This window comes from Lagenorhynchus albirostris, chromosome X (genome assembly GCF_949774975.1).
Source record: "Lagenorhynchus albirostris chromosome X, mLagAlb1.1, whole genome shotgun sequence".
NCBI lineage: Eukaryota > Metazoa > Chordata > Mammalia > Artiodactyla > Delphinidae > Lagenorhynchus > Lagenorhynchus albirostris.
The window spans coordinates 59857484-59881168 of record NC_083116.1 but is presented as its reverse complement, the minus strand read 5'-3'; the positions used below and the strand labels follow the sequence as shown (position 1 = coordinate 59881168).

General features: G+C 33.5%; 1 protein-coding gene across 1 annotated transcript in view; it reads right to left on the bottom strand.

Moving 5' to 3' along the window:
• Positions 1-19735, bottom strand: part of HDX (highly divergent homeobox) — a 148938-nt gene extending 129203 nt beyond the window's left edge. The window contains exons 1-2 of the mRNA XM_060138433.1: positions 19589-19735; positions 13231-14349 (exon numbers count right to left, since the gene is read on the bottom strand). Coding sequence (XP_059994416.1) covers positions 13231-14349; positions 19589-19735 — 1266 coding nt within the window. The remainder of the gene's footprint in view (positions 1-13230; positions 14350-19588) is intronic.
• Positions 19736-23685: the final 3950 nt, after the last annotated feature.

Sequence of the window (23685 nt, the reverse complement as noted above, 5' to 3'; positions counted from 1 at the left end):
ATCCCTAACTATTATTTTATTACTGTTTATTTCTTCTTCAGCTCTGTTAGTTTTTCCTTTATATATTTAGATGCTCTAATGTTGGGTTCATACATATTTACAACTGTTCTATCTTCTTGATGGATTGACCCTTTTATCATTATATGACACTCTGTCTCCTTTTACCATTTTCACTTTAAAGTCTATTTTGTTTGATATAAGTATTGCTACCTGTGCTTGCTTTTGGTTACTATTTGCTTAAAATGTCTTTTCTCCATCCTTTCTCTGTTAATCTATGTGTGTCTTTAAGTCTAAAGTGAGCCTCTTGTAGGCAGCATATTATTGGATCTTGTTCTTTCATTCATTCAGACTTTCCATGTCTTTTAATTGAAGAATTTATTCTGTTTATATTAAAAATAATTATTAATAGGTAAGCACTTACTATTGCCATTTTCAAAATTGTTTTCTGAATATTTTGTAGATCCATTGTACCTTGTATTTTATGCTGCTGTCTTTTTTGTGTTTTTGTCTCATTTGATATCAGCATGCTTTGAATTCTTTATCATGTTCTTTTGTGTAATTACTACAGGATTTACCCTCGTGCTGAACATGAGGCTTACTTAAAATATCTTAAATATATAATGCCTTATTTTAAACTGATAAACTTAACTTTAATAGAATTTCTTAATTTTACACTTTTAATTCTCTTTCCCTTTACATTTCATATGGTTGTTGTTACAATTTACAAGTTTTTTTAATATTGTGTAACTAATAACATAGTATTGCAGTTATGTTTACTTTGGCTATGTTTTTAACTTTTAAACTAGTTGTAAGTAAATTATGCACTGCTATTACCATATTGCAGGCTATAACTATGACTATTTATTTAATATTGCCAGTGAGATTTATGCTACCTTTTTATGTATGTTCTTAATTAGTGTCTGTTTACTTCCACTCAAAGAACGCTAGCATTTCTTGTAAGGCAGGTGTGGTGGTAATGAACTCCACTGGCTTTCATTTGTTCTGGAAAGTCTTTATCCCTCCTTTGTTTCAGATGGACATCTTTGCTGGTATAGGATTCTTGGTTGACTTATTTTATTTCAATATTTTGAATATGTCATCCCAGTCTCTCCAGGCCTGAACAATTTTTGTTGAAAAATCTACCAATAGTTGTATGAGTATTCTTTTTTATGTAACTACTCTCTTTTTTCTTGTGCTCTAAAATTCTGTCTTTGCCTTTGACTTCCATGAATTGAATCATAATGTTTCTTACTGTGGTCCTATTCAGGTTCAACCTGTTTGAGATTCTTTGGGCCTCATGCCTCTGGCTGTCCTTTCCTCTCCTCAGGGTTGGAAAATTTTGAACCATTATTGTTATGAATATATTTTCTGTCCCTGTATCTTTCCCTTATCCTTCTGGAATTCTCATGATATGAATATTTTGCTTTTCATCATATCCCATAATTCCCATCAGCTTTTTTCACTCTTTTTCATTCTTTTTTCTTTTTGCTCCTCTGGGTAATTTCCATTGTCCTGTCCTCCAGGTCACTGAATGTTTCTTCTTTATCTTCAAATCTATTTTTTTAACCTCTACTGAATTTTTCACTTCAGTTATTTTATTTTTCAACTCTAGGATTTCTGTTTGTTTGTTTGGTTTTTTTTTTTTGATGCTGTTATTTCCTCATTGAACTTGTTTTGTTTATACATTATTTCCCTTATTTCATTAAGTTGTTTCTCTGTGGTTTTGCACAGTACATTAAACTTCCTTAAGATATCACTGAATTATTTCTGACAGTTCATAGGTCTTTATTTCTTTAGGGTCAGTTATGGAGCTATATTATTTTCCTTTGGTGATGTCACATTTACCTAATTTTTTAGTGATCCTTGATTCCTTAAGATGGTATCTGTGCATTTGAGTAAGTGGTTTCCTCTCTCAGACTTTAAAGTTTCTCTTTGGCAGAGATAGTTCTTCACCCATTAACTCAGGTTGGATTTCTGGGCATGTCTGCTGGTAATGTCCTTGAGCAAGTGGGACTTTTATCAGGGTCTATTTTTGGGCAAGGTCACTGTCCGAGAGCTCTGAGGACAGAGATACAGGTGTGTGCCACTGGTTCAGAATAGTTGGATAGAACCACTGGCTTGGTTTCCTACCTATGTGAGGCTATAGAAAGTGCTCTGCAGTTGCTTGGACTCTTTGTTCAGGTTAACTAAGTGTTTAGGTCTGGGATTTATATTCCAGTGTAAGCATGGCTACGAATTTGATTCCCTGCCTTGTCAGGGCAGCAGAAAAGGCCCCACAATTTGCATATCACCTTGTTTGAGGACCAAAATCAGGCAAGACTATGTTCTGATTTCTGTGGCCATACAGGGCTACAGATTTTCTTCTGCAGCTAGAGAAAGCCATGGCTGTGCTCTCTATTTAAGTTCTACTGTAAGCAGGCTGTTGGATGGGCTATATACCTTCTCATGTGCACTGGGTTAGGTTCCCTCTTCAGTTGGACTGAAGGTTATATTCAGAAATGGATGGGGCTGTGAATTATTTTCCCTGCCTAGGCTAAGCAAAAGAATCATCTCCAAGGTCAGAAAGCCTCTTTGTTTGTTGTCTTAACCAAAGCCAACCCATACCCCAAGTTCCCTTACTGAACAGGACCACTGATGTTGTTCTGCCAACTATTGGCTCTATCTGCCCACCTCTTACCTCAAGTGTTACTGAGCCTCACAGCTTTCAAGAGTTGTCACCAGCCCTTCTGGGCAGACGGGGCCAGAAGGCACTCTCCACAGCAGGTGTGTCAGCAAAACTCCTCTTTGAGAATCCAAATCAGGCAGATCTTTACCCCGCCATGTTCCATGGTCAGAATGTAGCCCCAACTTGGTTCCACAGATGAGCAGAGCTGCTGGGTGGGATTACTATTTGGTCCTTCATATGAGCAAAGCTGCTGGTTGGGATTACTATATAGCGAATATACTATCATATTTGCAAATATGAATGCAGTCTTCCAAGATCTGTATGTTGGTTTTTGCAAGCTTCTCCCCCCATCACATTCAGATTCCCAGTGGTCAAGCCACACAGATTCCCCTGAGAACGTCCATGTTGCAGAGTAGTTGCTCCTTCAAAGTGCTGAAGAATGCTGGGGGTGGGCTGGTTGTCCCCCTATTTTCTCTCTTCCCACTAGAGGAACCAAAGGCTCAGCTGAGACCTGTCCACATGGTGCTTTGCTGGCCTGGGTGAGAGACAATGCAGTCTATATGTAGCTCCTTCTCTTACCCTTCTAATGCAGTCTGTCTTGGTCTCTGTGGTGCAGCAGGATGATTCATCCTTATCTCCATGTTCAAGGATTCTCTCAGTAGTGTCTTATTCTTGAGTTGCTAGGTGTTGTTAGTTTTCATTTCTTGTTAGTTGTTTTTGTTGTGAGGGGAAGTGAAGTCAGGAACAAACTATTTTGCCATATGGGTGACATCAGAATCCTCATGGTAAAAACTTTTAGCAAATTAGATATAGAACGAACACACTTAAACATAAAGAGACCATATATGAAAAGCCCACAGCTAACATTATACTCAATGGTGAAAGGTTGAAAGCCTTACTTTTCAGATCAGGAATAAGACAATGATGTTGACTCTCATCACTCTTATTCAAGCTAGTACTGGAAGTCCTAGCCAGAGTAATAGGGCAAGAAAAAAAAGATAAAAGACATCACAAGTGGAAAGGAAGAGGAAAGGAAGAAATAAAATTGGCTCTATTTTCACATGACAAAATTTTATGTATAGAAAACCCTAGAGCCTACCAAAAAACTGTTGGAGTTAATTCATGAATTCAGTAAAGTAGACTGAGACAACATTAACATATAAAAATCAGTAACATTTCTATACACTAACAATTGAATTATCTGAAAAAGAAAATAATCCCATTTACAATAGCATTGAAACAATAAAATAGGGCTTCCTTGGTGGTGCAGCAGTTGAGAATCTGCCTGCCAATGCAGGGGGCACAGGTTCGAGCCCTGGTCTGGGAAGATTCCACATTCCATGGAGCAACTGGGCCCTTGAGCCACAATTACTGAGCCTGTGCATATGGAGCCTGTGCTCCACAACAAGAGAGGCTGCGATAGTGAGAGGCCCACACACTGCAATGAAGAGTGGCCCCTGCTTGCCACAACTAGAGAAAGCCCTTGCACAGAAATGAAGAACCAACAAAGCCATAAATTAATTAATTAATTAATTAAAAAAACAATAAAATACTTAGGAATGTATTAAACCAAGGAGGTGAAAGATGTCTACTCTGAAAACTACAGGACATTAATGAAAGAAATAGAAGACACAGATAAGCAAAACAGTATCCTGTGTTCATGGATTGGAAAAATTAATATTGTTAAAATGTCAGTACTACTCAAAGCCATCTATAGATTCAATGCAATCCCTATCAAGATTCCAATAGCATTTTTTATAGAAGTAGAAAATAATCCCAAAATTCATGTGGAACCACAAAAGACTCCAAATAGCCAAAACAATTCAGAGAAAGAGCAAGGCAGGAGGTATCACAGTCCCTGATTTCAATCTATATTAAAAAGCTACAGTAATCACTATGGAAAACAAGATGGAGGATCCTCAAAAAATTAAAAATAAAACTACCATATGACATAGCAATTCCACTTCTGGGTATTTTGCTGAGTAGAACAAAAACATTATTTCAAAAATATATATGCACCCCTATGTTCATTGCAGCATTATCCGCAATAGCCAAGACATGGAAGCTACCTAAGTGCCCATTAATAGATGATTGAATAAAGAGAAATCTGATACACACACACACACACACACACACACACACACACACACACTGTAATATTACTCAGCCATAATAAAGAATGAAATCTTGCCATCTGTGACATGGATGGACCTAGAGGACATTATGCTAAGTGAAATAAGTCAGACAGAGAAAGACAAATATCACATGATTTCACTTATATGTGGAATCTAAAAAACAAAACAAATGAACAAACATAACAAAACAGAAACAGAGCCATAGAGATAGAGAACAAATAGGTGGTTGCTGGGGGTGGGGGTGGGGAATGAGTGAAATAGGTGAGAGTTAAGAGGTACAAACTTCCAGTTGCAAAATAAATGAGTCAGGGGGAAGAAATGTTCAGCTTAGGGAATATAGTCAATAATCATGTAATATCTTTGTATGGTGACATGGTAACTAGACTTATCATGGTGATCATTTTGTAATGTATGGAAATATCAACTCACTATGTTTTATACCTGGAACTCACATAGTGTTGTAGGTCAATTATGCTTCAACCAACAAATAAACAAGCTCATAGAAAGAAATCAGATTTGTGGTTACCAGAGTCAGGGAAGGGGAGAAGGAGAATTGGATGAAGGTGGTCCAAAAGGTGCCAACTTCCAGTTATAAGATAAATAAGAACTAGGGATATGATGTACAATATGATTAATATAATTAATACTGCTGTATGCTATATATGAAAGTTGTTAAGAGAATAAATCCTGAGTTCTCATCACAAGGAAAAACACTTTGTTCTTTTTTTAAATCTGTGGCTATATGATATGATGGTAATCATTTCATGATGTATGTAAGTCAAAACATTAAGCTGTACACATTAAAACTTATATGGTGCTGTATGTCAATTGTATCTCAATAAAACTGGAAGGAAAAAAGCGATAGTAATCAAAACAGCATGGTACTGGCATAAAAACAGATGCATAGACCAATGGAGCAGAATCAAAAGCTCAGAAATGAACCAATCCATATATGTTCAACTAATATTTAACTATGAAGACAAGATCACTCAGTGGAGAAAAGACAATCTCTTCAATAAATGGTGCTGGGAAAACTGGATATTCACATGCAAAAGAATGAAACTAGACCACTATCTTACACTACTCCCCAAAATTAAGTGAGAATGGATTAAGGACTTAAATATAAGACTAGAAACCATAAGACCCCTAGAAGAAAACAGAAAAACAATCTCCTTGACATGGATCTTCACAATGATTTTTTTGTATATGACACCTAAAGCACAAGCAACAAAATCAAAAATAGACAAGTGGAGCTACATCAAACTAAAAAGCTTCTGCACAGCAAAAGAAATGATTGATAAAATGTAAGGACAATCTATGGAATTAGAAAAAATATTTGCAAGCCATGCATCTGGTTAGAGGTTAATATCCAAAATATATTTAAAAATTCATACAACTCAATAGCAAAAAACAAATAATCCAATTTAATAATCCAATTAAAATATCAATAGATATTTTCCAAAGAAGATAAATGAATAGCCAGCAGGTATATGGAATGTGCTCAGCATCACTAATCATAAGGTAAATGGAAATTAATCTCACAATGAGGTATCACCTCATGCTTGTTATAATGCCTATCATCAAAAAGACAAGAGATTAAAAATGTTGTCAAAGATGTGCACACTGTTGGTGGAATTGTAAATTGGTATTGGCACTACACAAAACAGTATTAAGGATCCTCAATAATTTAAAAATAAAACTACCATATAATCAAGCAACTTCACTTCTGGGAATATATCTAATGGAAATGAAAACTCTAACTTGAAAAGATATTTGCACGCTCATATTCATAGCAGCATTATTTACAATAGCCAAGACGTGGAAACAACCTAAGTGCCCATCAACAGATTAATGGATAAAGAAGTTGTGAAATATATATAGAATTGAATATTATTCAGCCATAAAAAAGAATGAAATCCTGCCATTGGCAGTAACATGAATGGACCTCAAGGGCATTATGCTACATGAAATAAGTCAGACAAAGAAAGACAATTAGTTGTATGATCTCATATGTGAGATCTAAAACAAATGAACAGACAAAAAAATCAGCCTCATAGAAAAGGAGATCTGATTTGCAGTTCCCAGAGGCAGGAAGTGGGGGAGTGGGAATTGGACGAAGATGATCAAAAGGTACAAAGTTCCACTTACAAGATAAATAAGTACTAGGGATATAATGTACAGTGTCATGACTATAGTTAACACTGCTGCTGTATGGTATATTTGAAAGTTGTTGAGAAAGTAGTTCCCAAGAGTTCTCATCACAAGGAAAGAAATATTTTTTTTCTTTTTCTTTTTAAAATCTATGCATTAGATAATGGATGTTAACTAGACTTATTACTTAGTAATAATTTCACAATATATGTAAATGAAATCATTATGCTGAACACTTTAAATTTATACAGTACTGTACTTAGTAAAACTGAAAAAGATATGCAAAATAAATATCAAAAAAAGAAAATGAAAAGAAAAAAATGTAATGCTCCATATTAATATAAAAATAAATGGAAAAATGCACATGAATATACCTCTTTAGATACAGAAATAGCATTTGACAAAAATCCAGCACATTTTCATGATGAAAGCACTCTAAACCAGGAATAAAAGGGGTCTTTTATTCTTTATCATCCTGATAAAGACCATCTACAAAAACACCACAGGTAACACCATATTTAATTGTGAGATGCTGAATTTTTTTCCATTTAAGATTAAGAAGAAGAGAAAGATGTCTTACCACTTCTACTTAGCATTGGATTGGAGGTTCTAGCAATTAGTCAAGAAAAAGAAAATGTAGTAAGTTTTTACACAAGTAAAACTATTTGTGCTTATAGATGGTATGATTTTACATAAATACAACCCTAAGAAATCCACTAGTGTCTAATATAACTAATAGATTAGTTCAGTACTTTTTCAGGATACAAGATGAATGTACAAAAATCAATGAACAATCCAACAATTAAATTAAGAAAGAAATTCCATTTAAAATAATGTTAAAAGTTATATACTTATATATAAATTTAGCAAAATAAGTGCAAGACACATTTCTTTTTAACACATTGTTAAAAGAAATTAAAGAAGACCTAATAAGTGGAAAGGCATACCATGTTCATGGATCAGAAGACACAGTATTATTAATATGGCAATACTCCCCAAATTGATCTACAGATTGAATATGATCTGTATCAAAATTCCATCTGTTGTTTTTGCAGAAGTTGATAAGCTGATCTTAAAATTCATATGCAAATTTAAGGGACCTAGAATAGTTAAAATAATTTAGATAAAATAGTAGACATTTGGAGGACTCACACTTCACAATTTCAAAACTTACTACAAAGTACAGTAATACAAACAGTGTTGTATCAGCATAAGAAGAAACATATATATCAATTCAATAGAACTGAGAGTCCAGAAATAAACTCTTCCATATGATTAATTGATTTAGAGAAGGATGACAAGACCATTCAATGGGGTAAGTATAATCTTTTAAACAAATGATGATGGGACAGCTGGATATTTATATGCAAAATAATCAAGGTGAACTCCTACCTCATATCATACACAAAAACAAGATCAAAACAGCTGAAACGCCTACATATAAGAGATACAAGTATAAAATTCTTAGAAGAAAACATATAAGTCAGTCTTTGTTATTTTGGCTTAGATAATAGGTTCTTAGATACAACACCAAAAGCACAAGTAATGACAGAAAAAAATAGATAAATTGGACTTCATCAAAATTAAAATTTGTGTTTAAACAATACCCTCAAGAAAGTGAAAAGGAAGCATATGGAGTGAGAGAAAATATTTGCAAGTCATATATCTGATAAGGACCAGTATAGAGAATATGAAGATCTAAACACAACTCAAAGAACAATTTACAAAATGGCCAAATTCTCTGAATAGACATTTCTCCAAATAAGATATTTGAATGGCCAATAAGCACATGAAAAGGGAGTTAACATTGTTAGCTGTTAGGGAAATGCAAATCAAGATCTCCCTGAAATATTTCACACCCATGATACTGGCTATAATCAAATGACTGACATGACAAGTGTTGGTCAGTATGTGGAGAAATTAGAATTCTTTTACATTGATGGTTGGATTGTAAAGTGATACAACCACTTTGGAAAAACTTTTGGCATTTCCTCAAAACTTTAAGCATAGAATCACAATATGAACTAGAAATGCACTCATAGATATATACCCAAGAGATATGAAAACATATTTCCACACAGAAATTTGTATATGAATGTCCATAGCAGCACTATTCATAATAGACAATATGTAAACAACTCAAATGTCCATCAACTAATGAATGGATAAACAATTTATGCTATATAGACACAATGGAATATCATAGAGCAATGTAAAAGAATGAAGTGCTGATACATACTATAGCATGGACCTTGAAAACATTATGCTAACTGAAAGAAGCCAGTCATAAAAAACATTATATTGTATTATTCCACTTATAATAATATTCAGAATAGGTAAATCCATAGAGAAAGATTAACGGTTGTCTAGTACTGGGATGGGGGATTTGTTGTGCTAATCAGTATGTAGTTTATTTTTGAAGTAACAAAATGTTCTAAAATTCGATTGTGGTACTGCTTGAACAGAGCTGTGAATATATTAAAAACTATTTAATTGTACACTTCTGATGTGTGACTGCTGTACTATGTGAATTATATCTTAATAAAGTCATTTAAAAATGATCCATGATAACTACACCTATTCAACACAGATTACTATTGCTTTTTTAAAGTTCACTATTTGCCTGAGAGTTATTTTAGCAAAGTCAATCTTACTGGCCCTCACTTTCCTCAGGTCAAAATACCATTTTTATTGGTTTAGAATGTCATGATGTTTAAAGTTTTTACAACTATTAAATTTCCATGTTTATTTAAAAAGTGAACTTAAGCACACAAATACTGAATAAATTTGGAGGGTAATACCAAATTACTCCCACTGGTGGGGGATACATTGTACTTTTTTAGTAGCTTTTAAAGAAAGCTCAAAGTGCTCTATGTCTATTAACTTCTAAGTTCTTAAGAAGTTCACAAGAGTTGGGAATACAGTTAATTTTTAAGTAACAATAATAATTACAACAAAATCCTGAATGTATAGCACTTGTTTTCCAAAATACCCCAATATCTTCACATAGATTATCATCAATTATTAATCTGTAATCAACACAGCACTCAAGATGGGCTGACATAGACATAATATGAAAAGTGAAAGGCACTTTGGAGACCAATACAGTTTCAATCTAGCTCCAAAGGAGTGAGGTCAACCCATAGAGATTTTGAAATAGAACTGGGCTATAGTATCCTGGTATAGTTACCTCCTGACAGTTTCCTTACCATCACTTCAACTCTTAATATGGTATTCCAAAGTGACTCCAAAACAGTGCTGATTTCAACTCTTTAGCATCCTCATGGATTTCCTCAGTTTGTACTCAGTCACCTATATAGCTTGCAACTAGGCTATACTCTAGGAATAGGACCTCGGCTTGAAGATACCTGGTACAACAGAGAGAAGAGGCAGATATCTCTGTTATATTATAGTCCCAGGGTCAGAAACTAAAGAGAATTGCTTGCTTGCTTATAGTTTCATAGCTAGAAAGTTGACAAGATGGTCATAGGTTTTATTTTTCTAAGTCCAGATCTACTAATAATATAGCTTGGTAATAGAGTGTCATCAGAATCTTGGAGGATAACTACCATGGACTGAAAGTTTGGGTCGCAGCTGAATTCATATGTTGAAACCTAATCCCCAAAGTAATGGCAATTGGAGGTAGAGGTTTTGGGAGGTGATTAGGTTGTGAGAATGGAGCCCTCATGAATGGGATTAGTGTCCTTACAAAAGAGACCCCAGAGGGCTCCCTTACTACTTCTGACACATAAAGACTCAGTGAGAAGATAGCGATCTATGAATTAGGAAGCAGGCACTCACCAGGTACTAAATCGGCCAGCACCTTGATCTTGGGCTTCCCAGACTCTAGAACTGTGAGAAATAAATGTTTGTTGGGTTTCAAGTCACCCAGTCTAGGATATTTTTGTAATAGAAACCCAAATGGACTAAAACATTAGTCTTCATGGACTACACTTCCCCAGGCTACCTTGGTTCCCTAAAATCTCTACTAATTAAAATAAAGGTGGGGCATGAAACTAATATCATATTGTGTCTACTATACTTCAATGTAAAAATATATAAATAAAAACAAACAAAAAAGAAAGGTGGGGCAAAGTGATGCCCCAAGAGTTCTATGCAAAGACTCTCTACCATACTGTCTCAGATCAAGTTGGAGGAGTTCTGTTATAATATAAATAGAAATATATGGGCTTTTAATACATAGATTATGGTGAGGTTGAAAGCTGATCACCAATCTTCTTTCAGCCAGCACTACAGCTATTTCTTCCTCAATCACACTGTGATAACTGTGGGCTGTGCAATATTTTACTTGAAATGGAATATAAAGAAGACCTGGACTAGCAGAGTTTCATTAACTTTCCAACTATGATGTCATAAGTACAAGAAAATTTATGTGCCAGGGAATGTATACGGAAGCTTGCACAGATTGTATTATTTCATTTATAGCATTCCTGTGAAGTATATATTATTAAGTGCATTATACAAATTAGGAAACTGTTACCCAGAGATGTTATGACACTTGCCTGAGGTCACATGAGTAGAAAGTAGCAGAGCCTAGATTTGAATCCAGGTCTGTCTGGCTTTAAGCCCATGCTCTAAATTATGTCAGATTGTCTTTCTTTAAAGAGATTACTTTTCCAAAAATATTGCTAAGTTTTATTCCATTTAAAATGATCTTTTATATAAAATAAATTTTATTTCTTTAAAAGTTCTGCCAGGAAAAAAGATAAAGACTGTAAAAAGGTCTTTTTTTTAGGCTAAATTATCCTTTAGGGAGCAATCGATTTACGAAAAATTAAAACTTAAACTTTGCACTCTCAAGCCTCCAAATATTCTAATAAAGTTGAAATTGTTAGGCTGCATGGTAAAGCAGAAAAAAAAACCCACATGATATATTTCTGAGTTGGAATCCTGGTTCTGTCTTGTATTGGTTGTATAATTCTAGACAAGATATTAAAACATGGATAACATGCTTATATGACCAGATTGCCATGAAGATTAAATGAGATCAGGTATATAAATTTACTGATGGTGCCTAGTACATGCAAGGCCCTCAACAAATCATAAATGTTATTATTATTACAATTATTAGGAACAACACTGCTGAAGGGGTAAAAAGTACAAAAGAGGTGAATGAAAAGGGGCATTGGGAAGGATCTTAAAGGTATAGTTCAATGTTACTTTAAGCATGCTTTAGGAAAGAGCAAACACAGAAAAATGAAAAGATCCTTAATAAGAAATGTCTACTAATGATGACGATGGAGTACTATTCTGTTAGAGATAGGTGCCAGAGGGATACTTCCTATACTCTATTATTGCTTTTCATTTTGTAGCAGGGAGCTATAAGATAAAAGGAGTCAAGAGAAGTTGGTTCCTTATACTGGTTGATAATAGCCTGGAAGCATTTTAAATACAGATAAAAAATACTGTGGTTGAACAAATTAAAGGGTCTAGCTAGCAGCAAGAAAAAATGGCAAACATTCCTGCTTCGCTATTCAAATTCTCTAAAGCAGATTTTTTCAGAAAGAAGATCTATGGCCTTAAGAGATATTCTGAGGTAGGTTTATACCTCACTGTTGAGATTATCTGAAGCATATCTAAACAACTAAATATGTGAAACAGTAAAAAAATAATGCTTATTTTTTGCACAGGTCGAAAATTGCTTTAATTCGTACTTTGAATGTGTCTCTTCCCTCTAAACATTTTAAAAAAGACAATTTGATTAACGTTGCACTTAATGTTTTAATAAAGCATTTACTTTTAGAAAAAAAACAGCTGGCTGAGTTACTGCAGGCTCTGATTTCTCAACCATTGTCGCCTAGAGAAATGATTGACTTGCCTGACTATGTACTCAGGGAAAGCACCACTCATCTAGTGACATCTTCCTAAACTGCAAGTAAAAGTCATAACAGGAATAATCTATGTTCAAGAGGATGAGTCTAGCCAATTCAGTCCTATTTTAGTGATAGGAAATGCCATGCTTCCCATAAGGCTATTATTTCCTGAACAAAACTATTTGAAATGTCAGGAGATAGTTACCATGTTATAAAAATTATTATATTCCATGAAAAAAAAAAGGATGCACCATTTTTAAACGTGACAAAGAAAGCACAAGATTCTTTAAAGAGTTGACCCCAAACCACTATTTAGAAGCAAACAAATCAAAGTACTTCAAAATATGAGTTGTGACCCAGATCTCAAGTCTAATTGATTACCAACACAATTTTTTAGACCAAACAAACTTTCATAAAACCTTTATAAAATAAACATACACATTACCTGGTAATTGTTTTGGTTTTGTGATAACCTCAATTGGTTTGATGATGCAAAATGTGAAGAAAAATTACTCCGTGATGGATTTGTATTACTGTACATTGTAGTAGATGCTTTATGTAATGAGGTCCGTGGTGTCAAATTGTATTCTCTGTTTTGATACAGTACATTGTCTGACAAGTCTCTAATATTCACCATTGGTGAATTTGGCATATTTCTTCCTGGTCTGGGCAAAACTGTACTTTGGTTCTCAGCTTGAAGGGAACTGCCACTTTCATAAAATCTTGAGTAGCTTGGTATCTGTGCTCCCATCAATGCCAACTCTTCCTCTCTGGCATACTCATCATCAGCATCTCCAGTCTCCATTGCAATGGACAAACAAGTTCCTTCTGTTGAACTAGGAGGCTTCTGTGGGGCATTTCCTCCCAGAATTCTCTGGGGGTAATCACTAACTGCCAATGAAAATACTTCACGGATTTCCAAGTTTTGTGTTCTGCAGTAAGGGTCTCTAATAGGTGGCTTTTGCCCGCATAAGTTATGTGATGCTAGACCCGTGTGTTCAGGCTTATATGATCTTTGAATTCCGACTGGTTCAATTTTGCAAGGTTGGTGGCACACAGATGGCTTTTGTGGTACCGTCAACTCAGAGGCTTGCATTGAAGAGCTTCCATAGTGTTTCTTTGTGTGATTGTATACGGAGTTTCCAGCATTTAGCACACTTGTCTGTCTGGACAAAATAATTGTTTTTTCACCTAAGAGCAGAGAGGCATTTTTACAGTGTGCTACTTGTCTTTGAACAGGAATGTGCAACTGAAACTCAGTATCATTTTTACTGGCTGTTTTCTGACTAGGGATTTTATGTGCTTCTGTAATTTGTGTATTTGTATGTTTGGTTGTCCCTTGCCTACTTGATGAACTGGCTGGACTGTATATACCAGTTACAATGACATCATTATTGGGTGATATCCAAGAAGACTGTTGTCTTGAGGTTGGAGCAATATTAACCACATTTCTGACTGTAACGTCTGGAGCTGCTAAAGGAGTACCAGAAACAGTTCCTGTTGTTGCTGCTCCTGATTCAGAATTCTTACTACTCATTTTTCTTCTCTTATTGCCAACCCACGTCTGGAAGGATAAAAAAAATGATATTATGGAAAAGTTCTTAACCAAAAAACAAGAAAAAACAATTCCTATGTGATAAATTATATTCTCATTTGTCATAAAATCAAGGCCTATACAAATTTAAAAGAAAAAAATAAAAGAAAAAGTAACTAAAGTATAAGGTCAGAGATAATCAGGGACCAGCACGTAATAAATATCTAGGAACTTTGATAGGAGAATTGTATTATTCTTCTTTTCCTCAAAACCCTTCCAATTAATGTGTAGCAAGAACCCTAAAATGTTTATATCCCTTGACCTAGTAAATTCATTTCTGGGAATTTATCCTAAAAGTAATCCTAGATGTATACAAAGTTTATATGCAAAGATGTTCATCATATTTATGTATAATAGTGAAAAATTGGAAACATACTAGAGGTAGGATGTTTAATGACATTGGAAAATGCTCATAGTATTGTTAAAGAAATATACACTAGGCATCTTCAGATTTAACAACTTCTATGAATATATCATAACTTGGTTAATTTAACATTGCTAGATATTTAGATTACTTTTAGAAATATTCACTATTTTAAACCATATAGCAATACACTTCACTGTGCATGCATCTTTGTACTATTGGTCCATTAGAATGCCATCTTTAGAAGGAAAATTGCTAGGCTTTTTGATATTTTCAAACTACCCTCCAATGTATAAGAGTTCTGGTTTCCCCACACCCTCAACAACACTTTGCATTATCTTTTTGTAGTCTCTACTAGCCCAGGAGTTAAGAAAAGGTATATAATTGCTGTTTTGATTTGAGGTTCTCTGGTTACTATATCACTTTGATAGAGTTGCTTACTGATTACCTCTACTAATTTTTATATTAGGGTATTTGTCATTTTTAATTGATTTATAAGAGCAATTTCCTACTGGAGGTAGCAGCACTTTGTCACAAGTTGCAAATATTTTTCCCAGTTTGTCATTAATTTGTGGTAGTTATTTTCTTCTTTATGTTTTTCTCGATTTACCAAATCTTATACAGTGAATATGTATTACTTTTATAAACCAAAAATTAATAAAAATAATACCAGTGGTTGGCATTTAGAATTTGATTACAAACTATGTACTTTTATATAAGTAATTTATTATAATAATCTTAGTATTATTACACTGAATCATGATTCTTCTTAAAATATGCAATAAGAAATATTATGTTCCATAAAATTATTAGTAAACTTTATAATTATTTCAAAATGCATACCATATTATAAACTACCAAAACACATTAATCTATTAAGAATTTCAAAAAATAAATAAGTGAAAACATTAAATGAACTAGCCTTGCACAAACAGGGTGCAGAGTGTATTTGGTTAATTTTGTGTGATGTGCTTTTGAAAACCACATAAATTATCCAATTTTCAATGTATATTTATATTATATACAACATTAAATGTTGTAATACTATAAATAAAAGCTAACATGTATTGAATCTCCATTATGTGTTTTCATATATATTAGCTCCTTTGCTAGGTATTATTTTCTAATTGTATAAATGAAGAAACTGAGATTCAGAAATATTAACTAGCTTGTGGAAAGATATCCTGTCAGCTACTGGCAGAGCAAGGAATCAAAATTAATTTAACTTGACCTCAAAGAACATTCTCCTTCCACTATGGTGAGAAACCCCTGAAATGGAGTTGGCCACTTCTGTTGGACATTTTACTTTTATAATTAGTACTTATCTAATAAAATGTCCCAGAAACTGAGATGCTCCATTTTGCTTCACATGAGGCTGTGGGAATTTAAAACTCACTCTTATTTAGCTTTACTAAACAGCAGAAGTGAGAATTATAAGCAGAGGGACAAATGAATATAAATGTCACAAGAGAAGGAGGCAGGGGAGAAAAACTAAAAGGTTCTAAAGTATACACTCGAGAGAAATATCTAAAAAGAAATATGTGGCTGCTTCCCACTAGCTGGATATATGTATATGTGTAGCTGATTCACTTCGTTATACAGCAGAAACTAACACAACAATGTAAAGCAATTATACTCCAATAAAGATGTTTAAAAAAAAGGGAAATGTTTGGGGATATATATAATTTCAATTTATGGTTCAAAAAAGTGAATATTACAGATATTCAAAATAAGTCACTGTGTTATGGCTTTTCAAATAAAAATATGCATAGGAAGCATGATGTATTTGTTTGTAATTTCAATATTTTAAAACTTTCAATGGGAAAGCATAGTGAATTGGTAAGATTTAAACTCAAGATCTACTACATCTGGAGGGCAACTCTGGACAAGATTTCTAAGAAAGCAAACAACCTACCATGTTCTCATCACAATACCTACCTTAACATAGGAATTTTAAGTGATCTTAGTGCACTGCAAATTTATGGCTTACTTTTATAGTTTTATAGTTCATATATATAGTTACTTATATAGTTTACTAGATATCTATATTGTATACCCATAAAAAAGTAAAATGCAATAGTAAAATGAATATCACATGAATATGAAACTCAGCTATCTAACAACTTCACTTGTGCAGAATGCAGCCAATATAGATGTCACAAGACCCATGTACTTTACTGAAAAGACAACACTTGATCTTAAAACATACCTTATCTTATTTTACACATAATTTTACCAAACCTGGTATCTTTTTTTTTTTTAACAAAACAGGATGGGGCTTTGGTAATAGTGATTGCTGTTGAAAACACCTTGATAGCACCAAAACTAAGAATATTCATTAAATATTACTCACTAAAAAGGAGAAGAAAGGAAAAATAAAAGAGAATTGTTGTGAGAAATCATTAAATGGTCTGGGGTTCTTTAGTAAAGGAGAAAGTCACTCCATATAACTTACCGTGTTGTAAGCATTATTGTTTTATAGCACAGTACAATAATTGATTTCCATAGTAAAACCCTGAGTCAAAAAGTAAAGGTTCAGTTATTTTCAATAGTCTCTATTGAAGTAAAGTAGGAAAGTATATAGTTAAGAAATATATTTTAGTAAAATGTTGAAAATAAAGAAAATGCATTACCTAAGGGTTATCAGTAACTGAATTAAATTTTACTAAAAGTCATTCAGTTACAGGATCCAAAATTTACCATTGCCTATAGGATGTAAATTTCTCATTCCAAATGTTTCATTGGTGAGAGAGAAAAAATGGGTCAATCAAATTGATATGATGAGCATTTGGGGTTTGGAACTAATAAAGTGATACTACATAGAAAAAAAGAAAGGCAATAAATTTGGGTCACCAATCCTTGGTGTCCATTAAATTCTTTTTCAGTCCTTTTTTAGAAAGTCAATGTCTCCAAACTTTTCCTTTTCCTATACCTCCTTCTTTGTTTTCCTGTTCCTTTACCCCACTATATATATATATATATATATATATATCATGGATGTTTTAACCTTTTAAGTTCTTTTTACATTGGGATCAAGTTCTTAGTACAGTGAGATTTTAGTTCTTTTGAGGAAAAAACACAATAAATACTGTATTAAAATAATAAAGGAAGATCTCTTTGAAGTAGAACATGTAGACCTAGCAAAATACTAGGCTCAAATACTATATTAAAAATAATAAAGGAAGGTCCCTTTCAAGTAGAACATATAGACCTAGCAGAATATCAGGGGCAGGGGAGGTTGTGGAATAATGGGTCTATAAACAACTCCCTTCTCCTCTGGCTGGAAAAGCTGCCAAAATTGTGTTAAAATTTAGATTAGAAAGACTGAATTTCTGCAGAATAAACACTCTCCTAGAACAGAGAAAATGAATCTGTTTCACACCATTCCTTATAACTTACATAACATTTTACTTGTAAGCTTACGTTCTAGAAAGTTTATTTCTTTCATTTCCATTACTTGTTACAGATTTCACACCATTTGGAGCAAGATATAAACCTTTGTATTTCAACACTCTCAATATTCAAGTACAATCAAGTAAATTATTAGGGGGAAGATTGCAATAGCAAATTGTAAATATGAAAGGTCACAGTCCACAAAGCAGCTGCCTAAGAAGACTTTTCATCTTAAAGTAATGGTAAAATAAGACAGAAGAAAAGAAAGAAGTTATTGCAGAAAAAAATGAGTTTGTACTTATAAAATGGAAAACTCATCAACTTGAAATATTACACATTTTAAAATAATTTTTCTAAGTCAATTACATTTTTTCTCGAGGTTTTACTAAAGGTATTGCAAATAGGGAATTTAGAGCTATCAACAGGAGATATTTCTAGTTCTTACAAAAATCTGAGTATGATGGTTGATCTCAGCAAACAAGAAACAGATATCCTGGATATTTCCCTCCTAGAACTGGTGGCATAATTCCCTATTTGAAGGTGAATATATCCTTCAGTCTTTAAATAATAGATTTTCCAAAGAATTCTTCTTATCAAGAGATTTTTATCTTTGGGGTCTTTAAAAGTTCCTCCAACAGAAAAATAAACTTAAATAGAAGTCCTTCTCTTACCAATTTAGCCTAATGAATGACAAGGATGGGAAAACTGCTAATCTTTGAATCCCTAAGGTTTCGCTCCAGGGAGATTTGTAGCCCGTTCAGACAATCATGAAAGGACCTATGCACTCACTATGAAATCTGTGACTAGCTCTGTTAGGTTTATCTCTTGCCTCCTCTCTATCACCTTCTCACTGCCTTTCCCAAATGTGTAGCAGCTCTGATTTTTACAGCTGAATAACAATGGTTGTGATAAAGGAAATTTTCCTCCCTAGGGATTTCTTGTCCCTTACTTGCTAACCCATTAAAATGCATACATTTTACTTAAAAGGAGGAAGAGATATTCATAAAAAGGATAGGTTTTCCTAAAAAGACAAAAATACTAAATTCATAAATACCTGCTGGAAAAATTTAAACGTAACAAGAAAATATGCTAACTCCCTTGGTAAATGCTTGTTTTACTAATATCAGTTTGGAGGATTATATCTAGATAAATTCTAGGTGTAAACCAAGCATGAGATCAGCAACTAATCCTAAAGGTACCTATTAGTTCAAAGGACTGGGATTTTTAAAAGATATACTTAAAATGCAAAAGTTTTAGTGCTTTCAAGGTATTTATAGAAAACAAAAACATACTAAATGATTAGGTATTTATTAAAAAATAGTAATTTTATACCAGGAAAATGAAGCTGTTTATAGTTAGTGACTTCACACCCTGATAGTTTTTTTCATATTAAGCAATTATGACTTGTAGTACAAAGCTATAAATTCAAGAGTTTAAGACCTCAATACTTACCCTGACTACACTGAAGTCCAGCTTAGTCTCCTGTGCACACTGTAATATGAGCTGAAAGCAATTTTTACTTTGATTTGTCATTCCATTTTCATAATAACGCTGTAAAATCCTTTGTTGTTCTACAGTAAATACAGAACGTAGATTCATCTAAAAATAAAAGAAGATATTCTGAAAATTTGAATAAAAATTGGGTTTGTGTAGAATTTGCACGTTTTTGTTTTTTGATACAATTTCAATGCTTTCAAGCTGCAAGATTTCTTTAAGTGAAATAATCCCAGTAATGGGCAATAATTTGTGTGCTAAAGGGAGAGAGGTTCTCATAATAATGAATATTATGCATAATGTGAACCCTTATTGAATTTGTTCAGAAAAAGTATCAACTTTAAAGACAAAAAAAAAAAAAAAAGCAGAAAGCCCTTATCTGGTTAGTGTCAGTGCATGGAGAGAAAAAGCTTCTTTCACCAAAATAAATATTTATGGCTAGTAAAGCCAGAGATTGTGGCATGGTAGTAGCCATAGGTGGTCAATTATCAACAGGGACACTCACTGTTCTTTGTCAAGCAAGGCATCTGGCATATGTCTTACAGCCAAAAGCTGTGCTCCGAAACAAAAGGGTGCGTTTATTCTTTTATTTTTCTGGGCTAAAGGGGTTCATTTAATATATTAAGTCAAAATCTCTCTTTAAAGCTTAAAAATAAACAGGAAGTTTTAGTGACTGAAAATGTATTTGCTTTAGGCAATACTAACCAAAATAATTATTTTTAATAGCTGTAGTATATAAACCAAAATTAAAAATCATGTATAGTTTACTAAAAATATACCAAGTACTTTTAATCGACAACATCATAATTAGACAAGAGAAATTTTAAAAACACATTGCTCTTCTTGCCAATAGGCAAGATGTTTAATATTAAGGGAGAACAACTCTGTGAATCTCACAAATAGAAGCAGGTCAAACTCTTCATAAAGGAGATGAATTCTAGTAGTGCATTTTATAAAGAAGAACACTAATTAGATAAAGGCAATTTCAGGTTCCTCTTAAAAGCTGTCACACTAAAATTGTTATTCCTAAAAGCTGACAGAAAGAAAAGCCTTTGCAAGGAATGAATCTCTTCAAAATTAGGAAAACAGTGGCAACTAAAACAATATAAGCCAAACCAAACAGAAATCATTCTAGTATACTGGGTATGGAAAAAACTAAGTACATTGACATGGAAATAAAAAATAATTTCCATTTTTTGAATATTTTGAACAATAAAGCAGTTTCATAAAGAAATTAAAGAGAGTCACATAGCCATCCAGTGAAATCTGTACACGACTTGTTTTCTTGACCATGCAAACGTTTTCCTATATAATGTTAAGAGATCAGATGAGAGAAAATTGCCTGTGAGAGAGGGCAGGAACATTCAGAAACAAATAACTCCACTTTATGAAGGGCATCTCATTCAAGTACAACAATGTGGAAATGTAAACCTCTTATCTGCAACCAGACCAAATTTTCAAGGATGTTTGGGCCAGAGGACGATATTCATCAAAGCAATATTACTATCATGTTTGCCAGTTTTCAGAGCAATTTGGGGTTCCTTTTCCTAAGTGATTCAGCTACAGTCAGGAGAGGAGCCAGAAGATGACGGTCAAATACCTGAAATATCTCATCTGTTGTGGATTAAGAAGCAAGGTATTGGTATTCCAGTACTTTGGAATGAGATCTGAGGAGTGTGGTAAATTTCAATTCACTAATGCATAATACGGGTAATGGCTCTGATTCTTCTCTGTAGGGCTGTAACTACCATAAAAAAGCCTAGAGTACAAGATATGGCTGATCCCCAAGTGTATCACTATAGCTGCCTTATGTAGGAATGGTTTCCTATTGGCTGGCTACAACTGTTGCTCCAGTATGATATGAATCTTAAAAAGCATGGCAGATTAGTTATCTTGGTCTATGGAGTGGCAAGTTATTGAATGACTGCACAGCCAAAGTTCTTAATCGCTTGCACAAAAATCAGGAAAAAAATGTAAAAACTTTCATTTTAAAAGTTGGGTTGTTATTTATGTGGAAGATAAAATGAAAATCCATTGGATTCATAGAAAGTGAGGTCTACTGTATTGGGGTAGGGAAGGTAATTAACTGAACTAGGGGATTAAATATTGAAATAACAAGTCATTTAGCTTTACCTCATGATTTCCTAGTCTAATCCTCTTTGCATTGTACTACCCACTGAGCATATGCCAGCCCACAAGGAATAAGACAACTTGTGTCCTACTCTCAACTCCACTGGAGACTATTTGGTAAATCACTTAATTTCTATGAGCATCCATTTCCTAGTTTGTAAAATTCTGGATTATATGACTTGTTTTACTTACCAGTATGGATTGTTAAAAGTAATTTAAGATATGTGAACTCATTTTTCTTACATTTTTTTTCAGCCACACCCCGCGGCTTGTGGGATCTTAGTTCCCCAACCAGGGATGGAACCTGTGCCCCCTGCAGTGGAAGCATGGGGTCCTAACCACTGGACCGCCAGGGAATTCTCATTTTTCTTAAGTTTTAAAGCATGTTATAGTTGTAACATATTTATATTTTAAAGGATAACTAGGCCCTTCAGTTTATCTATCATATTCAGATATGGAATTTCTTAGGTTGCTCTCAGCTTTAGGATTTGGTGTTTTAATGAAGACCCTGAGCCATTGGCAAAAGATTAAACTATGCTCAGTATGTTCTATTCAAACAAGCAGAGCAATGAGTGAAATATTTTAGATGTATTGCTTTGGAAATACTGAAAAATACAGCTTTGAGGAATGAAATAGCTAAAATATAGCTAAGGCTCTGTTTTTACATTGGAATATTTCAGATAAATTCCTATGTAACACTGTCCTTATATATCTGATATCATACTTAAAACCAGCTCTAATAATGCCCTAATAATGTTTTAAGTGGCTAAATCATTTGAAAAGTACAAAAAAATTTTACTCATTAAGGACTCGTTCTTGGAAAACCTGGTTTTAAAAATGGAATGAGTCCATAAAATCATCACCAATTCAAATAGAATACATTCTTGCCAACACTAAATATTTGAATTTTGGGTAAGCCATCAACTTTTTTGTTTGTATGTTTACAAAGAGTTGAGCTTAGGTTAATATAATACCTTGAATAACTTTATCTTGGCCAACATGTCTCTATTAACATTGTCCTTTTAATCCATTATTATTATTCGCTTTTAAATTTACATACAGTAAAAATCACTATTTTTCATGCATGGTTTTATGAGTTAAAACAAACATATATAGCCATGAAACCACCATCACAATTAAGGTACAGAACAGTTCTATCATTCTGAAAAAAACCTTAATGCTGCTTATTTATAATCAATCTCTCTAGCCACCCAGCCCCTGACAATCCCTATTCTGTTCCTATTATTTTGTTTTTATAGAATGCCATATAAACAGAATAATACAGTTTGTATTTTTTCTGAGACTAGCTTCTTTCATTTAGCATAATGTATTTGAGATTCATCTGTGTTGTCTGTACCAGTAATTTGCTCCCTTTTCTTGCAGAGTAGCATTCCATTGTAAGAATATACCACAGTTTATCCATTCATCCATTGAAGGACATGTGGGCTGTTTTAAGTTCTTAGCTATTATGAATAAAACTGTTAAAAACATTTGTGTGCAGGTTGCTGTCTGAAAATATGTTTCCATTTCTCTTGAATAAATACCTAGGAGTTGGACTGCTGGGTCATATGGTAAATGTATACTTAACTTTATAATTCAAATATAAACGCTTTCCAAAAGTACAAATTTGCTTTTGCACCAACACTCTATGAAAGTTTCAGTTCTTTCACTTTCTTACCAGAATTATAATCACATATTTCTAAAAAATTAGTCATTTTAATAGTTCTGTAATTGTGTATTATTATTGTGGTTTTAATTTGTATTTCCCTAGTGATAATAATATTGAGCATCTTTTGCTATTCTTATTTGTCATTCATACATCTTCTCTGTAGAAGTGTCCAAATATTTTGCAAATTTTTAAATTGGATTGTTTGTTTCTTATTATTTAACTTTTAGGGTTCATTACATATTCTGGACACAAGTCC